Source organism: Plecotus auritus (assembly GCF_963455305.1).
Source record: "Plecotus auritus genome assembly, chromosome: 10".
Taxonomy (NCBI): domain Eukaryota; kingdom Metazoa; phylum Chordata; class Mammalia; order Chiroptera; family Vespertilionidae; genus Plecotus; species Plecotus auritus.
The window spans coordinates 42,230,502-42,243,504 of record NC_137785.1 but is presented as its reverse complement, the minus strand read 5'-3'; the positions used below and the strand labels follow the sequence as shown (position 1 = coordinate 42,243,504).

At 42.7% G+C, this 13,003-nt stretch overlaps 1 protein-coding gene across 4 annotated transcripts in view; it reads right to left on the bottom strand.

Annotated features, from left to right (window-relative positions):
- Positions 1 to 13,003, bottom strand: part of WDR59 (WD repeat domain 59) — a 75,672-nt gene that overhangs the window by 52,989 nt on the left and 9,680 nt on the right. For all 4 annotated transcript variants that reach the window (XR_013959183.1, XM_080644329.1, XM_080644330.1 and 1 more), the window contains exons 4-7: positions 10,854 to 10,939; positions 9,740 to 9,820; positions 7,121 to 7,158; positions 4,208 to 4,296 (exon numbers count right to left, since the gene is read on the bottom strand). Coding sequence is in view for 3 of the 4 variants with exons in the window: in XM_080644329.1 (XP_080500455.1) it covers positions 4,208 to 4,296; positions 7,121 to 7,158; positions 9,740 to 9,820; positions 10,854 to 10,939 (294 nt within the window). In the remaining variant the exon portion in view is untranslated. The remainder of the gene's footprint in view (positions 1 to 4,207; positions 4,297 to 7,120; positions 7,159 to 9,739; positions 9,821 to 10,853; positions 10,940 to 13,003) is intronic.

Genomic DNA, 13,003 nt, shown 5'->3' with positions numbered 1-13,003 from the left:
GCCCACAAAGGGGTGCACCAAGAGTGTCCACCTCAGGTAACTGGGGAGGCTGAGCCACTGGGCCCTATAGGACACCTAGCACACAAAGCCACTCCATCAACTCAGGGAAGAAGCCAAAATGCGGAGACAAAGAGGCAGGTCACAAATGAAGGAAATGGAGGAAAGTAAACAACTGGATATAGGGTTCAAAACCACGGTTATAAGGTTTTTCAAGAATTTCCTAGAAAAGGCCGATAAATTTAGCGAGACCCTCGAGGATATGAAAAAGGACCAACTAGAAATTAAGCATACACTGACTGAAATAAAAAATATTATACAGAGACCTAAAAGCAGACTAGAGGACTGCAAGAACCAAGTCAAAGATTTGAAATACAAAGAAGCAAAAAAACTCAACCGGAAAAGCAAAAAGAAAAAAGAATCCAAAAAGTTGGAAGATAGTGTAAGAAGCCTCTGGGACAACTTCAAGCGTACCAACATCAGAATTATGGGGGTGCCAGAAGAAGAAAGAAAGCAAGATACTGAAAACCTATTTGAAGAAATAGTGACTGAAAATTTCCCCCACCTGGTGAAAGAAATAGACTTACAAGTCCAGGAAGCGCACAGAACTCCAAACAAAAGGAATCCAAAGAGGACCACACCAAGACACATCATAATTAAAATGCCAAGAGCAAAAGACAAAGAGACAATATTAAAAGCAGCAAGAGAAAAACAGTTAGTTACCTACAAGGGAGCACCCATACGACTGTCAGCTGATTTCTCAACAGAAACTATGCAGGCCAGACGGGAGTGGCAAGAAATATTCAAAGTGATGAATAGCAAGAACCTACAACCAAGATAACTCTACCCAGCAAAGCTATCATTCAGAATTGAAGGTCAGATAAAGAGCTTCACAGATAAGAAAAAGCTAAAGGAGTTCATCACCACCAAACCAAAATTATATGAAATGCTGAAAGGTATTCTTTAAGAAGAGGAAGAAGAAAAAGATAAAGATAAAAATTATGAACAAATACATATCTATCAACAAGTGAATCTAAAAACCCAGGGAATAAAAAATTTTATGAACAGTATTAACTGGTGAATATAATAGAATCAGGGGCGTAGAAAGGGAGTGGACTGACAATTCTTGGGGGAAAAGGAGAGTGGGGGGTGCAGGAAGAGACTGGACAAAAATCGTACACCTATGGATGAGGACAGTGGGGGGGAGGTAAGGGCAGAGGGTGGGGTAGGAACCTGGTGGAGGGGAGCTATGGGAGAAAAAAAGAGGAACAATTGTAATAATCTGAACAATAAAGATTTATTAAATTTAAAAAAAAAGTTATACTTAGAGCCTAGCCGGTATTGCTCAGTGGTTGGGCGTCGGCCTATGAACCGGGAGGTTGAGATTCGATTCCTGGTCAAAGCACATGCCTGGGTTGGGGGGTTCGATCCCTTGTGGGGAGAATGCAGGAGGCAGCCGATTGATGATTCTCTCTCATTATTGATGTTTCTATCTCTCTCTCCCTCTCCCTCCCTCTCTCTGAAAGCAATAATAACATTTGTTTTTTAAGTTATATTTAGAGCGCTGGCCAGGGGACTCAGTTTCTTGCAGCATCATCCTGTACACCAAAAGGTTGGGGGTTCAATTTCTGGTCAGGGCACATACCTAGGTTGTGGGCTTAATTCCCAGTCCATACGGGAGGCAACCAATCGATGTGTCTCTCTCACATCAATATTTCTGTCTCTCCCACTCCCATCCACTATCTCTAAAAATCATTAGAAAAATATCCTTCGATGAGGATTAACAACAAAAATTAATAAATAAATATTTCTTAAAAAATTAATACTTAGAGTTTATAACATGAGGAAAATGTAATGTTAAATGAAAAAAGTATACATAACTATATATATGATATGATAAACCATGAAAAACGCAGAAGAAAATAAAATATCAAAATGTTAGCATTTGTCTCTGGGTAACAGGACTATGAATGATTATTTTCTTTTTATACTTGCTCTAAAGAGCATGTATTAGTGCAGTCTCCAGAACCAGCCTGATTTTATCCGGGGTTAAAATCCTAGTAACAAACTGTGCTTACGTTTACTCATCTGCAGAACAGGGATCACAATAGTACCTACTTTAAAGACTAGTTATAAAGAGAAATAAACCAATACACATAAAGTTCTTAGAACAATGCCTGTGCATCATAAATGCTTAGTAAACATAAATATTATCAGTCACACTGTTAATAAACTACGGCATCACCACTGACACTGCACTTTTTTAAGCCTCTGAGGCTGGCTGCCGTCAATGCTGCTCTGACACTGGAAGTGCCGGAGAAATAAAACCAACAAGCTTTACAGTCCATCTCAGCAGAATCTTAAGTTATTAATAGCCAAAAATGAAGTTAAAACCCCTTAAACTGATGGATAAAAGGCTTGCTGGGGGAAGTCAGAGTTATTAGTGGACCAATCAAAAGACGAGGAAGGAATAGTTTGGCCGTAGGTACTTCAAGATAAGGAACACAGGCTGGCGCCATTTGGGGGCTCAGCCCATCTGGTTTTCCAGATGACCTAATAAATTTATAATTCTTTACTAAAAAAAAAAAAAAAAAAAAAAGATAAGGAACACAGGTATTGTTTTGGTAGAGTTCCTGGCTAAACACCAAAGTGTTTCTTTTGCCTATGACTCTGAAAACAGTCTATAGTAAATAGGGATGCACTACAATTAACTTAACCACACATTTCATTTAAACTATTCACTATATTTAAATGCTATGCTAGTGACAAAAAGAATAAACCCCATCACCAATTTAAGAAATAAAGGGGGTGGAAGAATGACTACTACCAGACTGGACTAAAGGGACAGAGATAAAAACATAAGGAAGAGCCGAAACCGGTTTGGCTCAGTGGATAGAGCGTCAGCCTGCGGACTGAGAGGTCCCAGGTTCGATTCTGGTCAAGGGCATGTACCTTGGTTGCGGGCACATCCCCAGTGGGAGGTGTGCAGGAGGCAGCTGATCGATGTTTCTCTCTCATCGATGTTTCTAACTCTCTATCTTTCTCCTTTCCTCTCTGTAAAAAATCAATAAAATATATTTAAAAAAATAAAATAAAATAAAAAAACATAAGGAAGATACACCTGTCCAATCTCTATTTATAAAATCTCCTTCTCCCCTAAGAGCTACTAAGGCAGAAAGCTTCAGCCAGCACATGACTTCCCCAGCAGTCCTGGCACCCAATCCAGCAGACCCCCAAATTTCTGCTTCATTCCCTCTCCGCTCTGCAACTGTTAAGACCTTATTCCCTGCTAAGAAGGAAGGGAGTAGGGCAACCAGAAACAAAACTAAGACTTTACAGGCAACACTGGAGTTGGGACAGACCCCGAACAAGTTTCAGGAAAACTCAAAGTAGGTACTCCCAAAAAAGGCTGAGGATCTCAAGCCTAGGGCGTCACAGAGCAGGAAGTGGTATTTAGAACCCAGATCTTACAGGAGCATTATTACCCAATGGTCTGGCAGTTAGATACCGGGGAGGCCCTTTCCCTGCATCATATTGTCCCTCATGTCAACATACCAAACGTCCTACATACTTTCCATTACAACAGCAGTCTAGGACCCCACACCTCTTCCTGCTTGTCCGTTACAGGAGCAGTTGAAGGGAGAATATATGGTCTGAGGCTCTTTTGGGGCTGATGAGATAGCTAGGCTTCTAAGGGAAGATTTGTGCAACTGAGTACCCTGCACCTCAGTCATTTATACCAGAGATATCCAGGATGGTATATGTCCTAGAACAAATGGTTTTTGCTTTGCAATCTGGGGCAGGTGACCATCCTAGAATAGTGTTGGGTCTCCCAGACTTGACCTCCTCAATGATACACTCACTATTATTATCAACTTTATTTTAAAGATAAGGAAATGGAAGCTTGGAGACGTTTAGTGACTCATCTGATATCATACTTACTAGTAGGAGACAGCAAAGTGGGACTCTAACTTCAGAGTCCAAGTACATTGTCTTAACCACTGATCATATGCCTCCTACTTTCCCTACCTTCCTTCAATGCCAGTTTGATCAGGAAGCAAAGATCATCTGGTACTGTGATCTGAAAATGGCAATTTACCACACTGCACAGGCACGCTAGTCTCAGACAAGCCCTGCTACTCACAACATCCTCGTCTTATCCTCTGGGAGGGATTAAAGGCCAACTGGGGGAAAAAGAGAGATTACTCACCCGCTTGTCCCATATCCGTACATCCCCATCATGACTGGTGGCAAGGCAATTAGCATTTTTTTTATTCCATTTGACCTGTGAGGCACCCGCTGCAAAGAAAAATCAGGGTAGAAAGCTGCTGACCTCAACACCTTTGGAATCAGAGGATAGCATACCCAGGGGAGCTGGATAATGAGCTCTGGTTGAAATAAGCACAGAATCCCTCAAGTTTCTATAAATGCACCAACTCCACCATAAAGAGAAAATAAAGCCAAAAAATAAATGAATTAAATAACACATAGGAACAGGATCAGAGTCACCTGGTAACTTCACTTGGGGGAAAAAATCTACAGGTTACCTCTGAGCAGCATCAGCAGGGAAATGCAGTTTCTTAGAGAGCAGACATTGAATGTGGCTCTGCTGGTTGGTAACTGACTCATCACACAACCTGGCTCTTCATCACCTCAATGACCAGGATTGCACTCCCAACCTCAATGCCTGCTCCTTCCGTTTTCTTTCTTTTTCTTTCTTTCTTTCTTTCTTTCTTTCTTTCTTTCTTTCTTTCTTTCTTTCTTCCTTTCTTTCCTTTCTTTCCTTTCTTTCCTTTCTTTCCTTCCTTCCTTCCTTCCTTCCTTCCTCCTTTCCTTCCCTCCTTCCCTCCTTCCCTCCTTCCCTCCTTCCCTCCTTCCCTCCTTCCCTCCTTCCCTCCTTCCTTCCTTCCTTCCTTCCTTCCTTTGGATGGACAGTGTTGGCAAAACAAAGCTCTGATGAAAAAGAAGCTCCAGCCAAAACCGGTTCGGCTCAGTGGATAGAGCGTCGGCTTGCAGACTGAAAGGTCCCAGGTTCGATTCCGGTCAAGGGCACGTACCTTGGTTGCGGGCACAACCCCAGTAAGGGGTGTGCAGGAGGCAGCTGATCGATGTTTCTCTCTCATCGATGTTTCTAACTCTCTATCCCTTTCCCTTCCTCTCTGTATAAAATCAATAAAATATATTAAAAAAAAAAAAAAGAAAGAAAGAAAAAGAAGCTCCAGTGTTGCCCAATTCTGCCCTCAGAGGGTTGTGTGCACCCCCCTCCACCAACCCATCAGTGGTTAGATAAGGCCACTGGCCCTGCACGGAGTCAGGGAAAGGGAACACCCAGGCACTGTGTGAACTCAGGCCTTCCCCACTCTGCAAACACAAAGAACAACGACAGAACAGCTGCTACTTAAGAGAGGCGGCACACTGTAAGATGGCAGGAGAGGTTGAGAAATGGGAAAAACGGGGACACAGCAGCAATGATAGCTGACTCTTAAAAATAATCAAATTAAGTTAAACAAGAACCAAACAATGGCCCTCCTTCCCACCTGTTTGTTCTTGCTCAGATAACACATGATATTTCTGCTTTGACATCTCTCCCTTTGGGTGGGTGTTATTATTGGGGATGCCATAGTAGATCCAGGGCTTTGAAGAGCAACCTGACCCAAGAAGTCTGGAGAATGTGATAAAGCAAGGACTTAGACTCTAACAGGAAATAGAGATAAGGCCCAGAGTTATCCTTGCTTGGTTTTGGTGAGGGTATTAGTTTTTTGTTTTGTTTTTTTGTTATTTTATTTTTTCTTGAGACACAGGGCATCTTAAGTCATCTAAGAATAAGTGGTGAAGACCTAGTTTTTTTGTAAGAAAGCATATCAGCTAGAGAATGAGTAAGAAGAGCCTGCTCCATCTCCTCGTGACAGGTACTTGATGCCAAAATATAATCCTGATGATTAGGCTTCATCCCTGTGAGTAAGGTTTACCAGTTCTACACCCAAGTTCGACTCCCAGGAACTGGTAGGAAACCTCCACAAGAGCCCAGTGCAGAATCCCAAAAATAGTTCATTCCAAACAAGCAATGAAAACCGGTAGATCATGCCCTAGCTGGTTTGGCTCAATGGATAGAGCGTCGGCCTGCAGACTGAAGGGTCCCAGGTTCGATTCCGGCCAAGGGCACATGCCTGGTTTGCGGGCTCGATCCCCAGTAAGGTGCATGCAGGAGGCAGCCAATCAATGATTCTCTCTCATCATTGATGCTTCTATCTCTCTCTCCCTCTCCCTTCCTCTCTAAAATCAATAAAATATATTTTAAAAAAAGAAAACAGGTAGATCAGATTTCAAAGACGCAGTGCCTCCATATTAACTGAAACCCTGGGGACATATCAGCATCATCTAGATTGTGGGGAAACCACAGGACAAACAGCCTGGTTTCTTCAATAAACAAACTGCAGAAAAAGAAAAACAAACCAGAAAATGAAAAGGAGAAGAACCCTACCAATTAATAAAGATGAGAAGTATATCAACCACTTGCAAGTATGGACTTTACTTGGATTCTGATTCAAATAACTGTAAAAAAGGAGAAAGAGAGACAGACAGACTGCTGGGGAAATTTGAATACTGCTTAAGTATATGATGGTAATAAAAAGCTATTGTTAATATTTTTAGGTATGTTGACAGTATATAATTATGTTTTTTAAAGGATTCTTTTCTTGTAAGAAATACTTAATGAAATATTTGTTGATGAAATGAAAGAATACCTGCGATTTGCTTCAAAATAATCCCAAAGAGGATAGGGTGGGGGAGTGGGACAGTGGGTAGAGGTAAAGATGAAATAAAACTGGCAGTATGTTGACAACTGGTACTTCACTTTCTTCTATTTTTATACACATTTAAAATTTTCCACAACAAAATATTTAAAAACAAATCAATTTGGTTCCTGTCCTTGCATCCTGAAATAAGTTGCTGACTACAACTCAATAGTCCTGACCAACTTCTAAGAGCAACCTGAAGCAAGTCCCTTGCAATATGGGCCTTAAAATTCCATCTAGCCACAATAAAACATGGGGTGTGGACAGTCAGTGTGAGAGAAAGAATGGAAGAAATAGAATAAAGACAAACAGAGGGAACACACACTCACCTACAGCAGACAGTGCAATGGTAGGCTTCCTTGTGTCTCTGAAATATAAAAGTCAGAAATCAAATGCCCAATTCATATGCCACCACCCATCTAGTGCTTTTCATGCTCTGCACATATTTCTTCACTTTCCTTTCAGTAGGTACTTGGAGATCAGTGGGAATGTGAGAGCCTTAAAAAGAGCATAAAGAGCCCTAGCTGGTTTGGCTCAGTGGATAGAGCGTTGGCCTGCGAATGAAGGGTCCCAGGATCGATTTCGGTCAAAGGCACATACCTCGGTTGCAGCCTTGATCCCTGGCCCTGGTCAGGGCACGTGGGGGAGGCAACCAATCAACGTGTCTCTCTCACACCGATGTTTCTCTCTGTCTGTCTCTCCCGCTCCCTTCCACTCTCTCTAAAAATCAATGGAAAAATATCCTCCATGAGGATTAACAACAACAAAAACACACACACACACAAAAAGCACAGCATGGCATGGGTGACCCTGATGTAGGAGCAGAAAAAGCCAAAAGAATACCTTCCTGGTGTCATTTCTCCTAATGGAACAAGTGGACAGTCATGGAGTGGTAACTGCAAGAATCTTACCAAAGCATTTCAAAAGTTAAGTAAAAAACTGCTCGGGGTGTTCACGATAACCGAGAGGTGGAAGCAACCCAAGTGTCCATCAACTGATGAGTGGATAAACAAAATGCATTATATACATACAGTGGGCTATTATTAGGCCTTAAAAAGGAAGGAGATTCTGTCACATGCTGCAACATGGATGAACCTTGAGGACATTATGCTAAGTGAAATAAATCAGTCACAAAAGGACATATATATATATATAATTAGACAACAGTGTGATGATAGCCAGAGGAAAAGGGGGGTGGGAGTAGGTAGGGTGGGAGTAGGTGGAGGCAGGCAAATGGGGACAGAAAAAGACTTTACTTTAGGCAATGAGTGTACAATGCAGTATGCAGATGATGTTTTGTTGAGTTGTACACTTGAAACCTATATGGTTTTGTGAACAATATCATCCCAATAAATTCAATTTTTAAAAAAAGAGAGCTTTAAGCACCTTGCGGTGCCAACCTGGAGGGAATGCTGGTAATGTCAGCCGTACACACCCTTGCTCCCTAAGAATCCCTTTCACTGGTCCATCAGATCTCAATACCTGGCCTGTCTTCTACCTACAGTCCACCTTTCAGTGTAAAGTATCAAAAAACCACTGCCATTTGGGAGCAGAGCAGCCTAGGGAGGGCAAAAAGTGGACCATCTCCGGGACTCTACAGACTATACCCACTAGTTAGTCACCTCTGTTAACTTACACAATAATGTGGTGAAGGCACTGGGGGGGGGGGGGGGATGGGCACGGATCCAGGGTGGAGGAGGTCAATGGGGGCAGGGGGAGGAGAAGGGGACATTTGTAATACTTTCAACAATGAACTTTAAAAAAAAAAAGAACTTACAAAGTGCTCTGGCTGGTGTGGCTCAGTTGGTTGGAGCATCAGCCCATACATGAAGGGTTGGTGGGTTTGGATCCCAGTCAGGGCACATACCCAGGTTGAGGGTTAGATCCCTAGTCAGGGCATGTGTGGGAAGCAACCCATCGATGTTTCTCTTTCTCTCTCTCTCTCTCTCTCTCCTCCCCCCGCCCCGCTCTCTCCTCTTCCTCCTCCTCCATCATACACACAATATTCCTCAAAAGAAATTAATTTTAAAAAATATATTTAAAAAAATAACTTATAAGGTGCCAGGCCTTGGCTGGGTGCTCTTTACCCCATGAAGAGTATCTCTAGCCAAAACCGGTTTGGTTCAGTGGATAGAGCGTCGGCCTGCGGACTCAAGGGTCCCGGGTTCGATTCCGGTCAAGGGCATGTACCTTGGTTGCGGGCACATCCCCAGTGGGAGGTGTGCAGGAGGCAGCTGATCGATGTTTCTCTCTCATCGATGTTTCTGGCTCTCTATCCCTCTCCCTTCCTCTCTGTGAAATATCAATAAAATATATTTAAAAAAAAAAAAAAAGAGTATCTCTACCAGGTGGCCCTCAGTCACGCTCACAGATGGGGAACTGAAGCCTCCCAAAGAGCAAGTAAAGAGCTGAGCAGATGTGTCTTGTAGCACTGCCTGCAGTAGCAGCTGTGTCTGTGCCCATCAAAATTCCCCGCCATCACTTGCCACTTTAGTAAACTTCATCCTGACTTCCAAATGCCAAAAATCTCCGTAGCTGCTGAGGACCATTTGGCAACCGCTGTGAAAGGACTGAGTGCAGAGAAGTAAGGCCCCTGGGGACAACCAATGACTGACAGTGAACAGCACCTCCACTTCCTTAGCCCTCGGGGTGGGATGCCTCTGAGGAGGGAGTTTTACACTAGCACCTAGCAGTCCCAGTAAGACTCAGCCTCACCGGTTCACAGTGGTACACAGGTGGATAACGCGCCCTCTATTTGTGGCCTTCCCCATCCTATCTCTTCTCCATCCCCTACCGCATTTCATTCAACTTCTAAATAATGTATCTGGCAAAGTATCCTTGTCTCAGGGTCTGCCATCTAGGGGGCACCAAACTAAGATACCTGATCTCTAAAATGAAGCTACCAAATCACGCACAACCACGTGGTTATGCCTCTTCATCGTTCTTACTTGATATCCCAAATGTAGATGTAGGTGTCCACAGAGCTGGTAACGAGGAGATCTGGTTCAAACACTGCCCAGTCCAAGTCACTGGGAACACAGAAATAAACAGAAAAATGAAGAGAGAAAAAAATTCAGAGTCTGGTTCCAAAGCAGTAGCAGATTTAGTCTCCAGTGGTTTCAGAAAGTCACTGTAATGGGCCTCTCAAGACAGTTTAGGCTGGGAATCTCCAACGTTCTTTGGGAATGAACAAGACTTAACTGAGCTCGGAAAGAAACATTCAGGTCCTTCCCGGTCATCTCCAGCTATATTACACGTGCTCCAGGACAGAAATGGAGTGTTTCAACTTAAAACACACATGCACACACGCACATGCAGGCACAAACTGTACAGACAAAACAAGGAAAATGTTTGACTTTTCATTTTCTGAATCAGACTCAACCACAGGTACAGTGAGTAAATCCAATGTCCCTTAGCAGTGGCAGGCTGCCATGTTACCAGCAGGCCTCTGGTCCCCTACTTGTGCCCTCAGGTCTAGAAAGGCGGTTACTACATGAACAGTAAGCAGAGGCAGGGGTCTAGACTTTCCCATCACTTCCAAGTCCACTTCACCACCCCTGCACTCCCTGCTGCTACTTCCCAGAACAAGCTTTCTCTACCCAGAAACAGGGATGCAGGGAAGGGTGGGTCAGGGAACACTCAGAGGCCACTGGAAGGCCATGAGTGGAAGGGAACTGCGTGTCTGGATGATGGACTGCGATGCAGGAGCTCTATGTGGTGACGCACAGCTGCTGGAGAAAGGGCACAGGCTGCTCCCGGATGTCTCTATTCCTGGCCACCGCCGACTATGGCCTGAGGGATTATGGCATAACTTCTCCCTCCTGTGGCAAAAGTCAGCTCTAATCCTTACTCTGTACCTAAGTATTTTCTAAGATCAGAGTTAATACTACATGAATGCTGGTTCCTAAATACCAGTGTTTTCCACTGTGAAAGCCATCACCTCAGTACTGTCTAATGACCTAACAGCCACCCAGGGCCAACACAACACAGAGAATCAAGCTGTGGGAGGAGGTGGGTGTTTTCATCTCGCTCCCCAGGGAGCTGCAGAGGGCTGGTGCCTACCTGATTACACGAGTATGGCCCTGTAAGGTTGTGCCAACTTCCCCAATGCCGTCTTTCCACTTATAGAGGTCGACCCGTTGGTTACTCTGAAAAGAAACAAGGGAAAGAAGGCATCAGAATATATGCTCTCACCCCAATCTGTTTAAGGCCAAGAAAGGGAAGCCATGTCGAAACTAACTTGCATGGCAAAGATCCTACAGACTGAGCATGTGAGTAAGGGTAATGCAGATGTCCCTAGACCACTAGAGGAACCTCCTCCCTATTCTGAAGGTCACACACCCATCTCTCTCCAACTGCTAGCACAACAGATATTTTTAGCTCACTTTTACCATTATCGAGTGCCTAGAGTCAACCTACCTAATCAACTGATGCTTTAAAAACACAGATGCACAAGAAAAAGAACAGAAACACCATCAAAAGGGTGTCCAAGAAGGCAAAATTACACAAGACTGCTTAAAACAGGCCTATATCAAATTTATTTATTTATTATTATAATTTTTAATCCTCACCCGAGGTTATTTTTTCCATTGATTTTTTTTTTTTGCAGAGTATAAAGGAGAGGGAAAGACAGAGAGAAACATCGATGTGAGAGAAACACATCGATTGGTTGCCTCCTGTAGGAACCCTGACCAGGGCCCGGGAAGGGGCCTGCAACCAAGGTACATGCTCTTGACTGGAATCAAACGCGGGACCCTTTTGATCCACAGGCCAATGCTCTATCCACTGAGCCAAAGTGGCTAGGGCTCAAATTTCTTAAAGACTTAAACATAACAACACAGAAAAATGGGCCACTAGGAACAATAGTTACAAAGAAAAAAAAGAAGAAGAAAGCTTTGATCAAATTACATTTCACTTAAAAACAAAACAAACCGGCAAAGGCTCCTTAACTATCATGAGTTTATGAAACACACTGATAGTGAATAAAGGTTACTAATAGCTGTTTAATAATATATATACGACTGATTTTCATTTTAGTTCAGAGTCATATAGATGGATAACACTTTGAGATTTTTATCCTGAAATGCCTGATTCTAATTCTAAATCAGTTTAGGATTCAAAATAGCTTCCACTGGGACTAAGAGTGAAAAGAAATTCCCTTCACCTTACAATATTCCCTGACATTTCCAAAGGGTCTGCTCAATGAACTAGGCACATTAACAGATGAGTTCTCTGGTCTTTCTCACCACACTACACACTGGGTGTCATCAACCATGTCTCATATAGATGAGGCAACTGAAGCTTAATCAACTGATGCTCAAAAAGAAAAAAAATCAATAAATTGAACTTCATTAAAATTAAAACTTTTATGTGGACATTATCAAGAAAATGAAAAGGCTCTGGCCAGGTAGCTCAGTTGGTTGGAACATTGTCCCAATGTGCCAGTATTGCAGGTTCGATCCCCAGTTGGAGCACATATGGGAGTCAACCAATAAATGCATAAATAAGTGGAACAACAATCAATGTTTCTCTCTCACTATCTCTCTCTAGAATCAATAAATAAAATTTTTTTCAAAAGAAAGTGAAAAGAATCTGCAGAAGTACAGAAAATATTTGCAAATCATGTATCTGACGAGGGTCTAGTGTCAAAGTATATAAAGAACTATTGCAGCCCTGGCCAGTACGGCTCAGTTGAGTGTCATCCCATGCACCAAAAGGTCGCCAGTTGGATTCCTGGTCAGCACACATGCCCGGGTTACAGGCTTGATCCTGGCAGGGGATGTGCAGGAGACAGCAGATAGATATTTCTCTTTCTCTCTCCCTCTCCCTTCCTCTCTCAAAACCAAGAAAAATATTTTTTAAAAAGAACTATTACAATTCAAAAGCAAAAAGACAAACAACCCAAAGCAAAAATGGGCAAAGGACTTGAATAAATGTTTCTCAAAAAAAAGATATACAAATGGACAACAGGCCCATGAAATGATGCTCAACATCATTAGTCATTAGGGAAATGCAAATCAAACCCAAAGTGAGGTACCACTTTACACTCACCAGAATGGCTATAATTTTTTTTTTTTAATTTAAATACAACAGGAAGTAACTACTTTTGATGACAATGTGGATAAAATGGAACCATTATGCATTGCTGGTGGGACTGTAAAACAGTTCAGTCACTGCAGAAAACAGTTTCATAGTCCCTCAAAAAGTTAAAC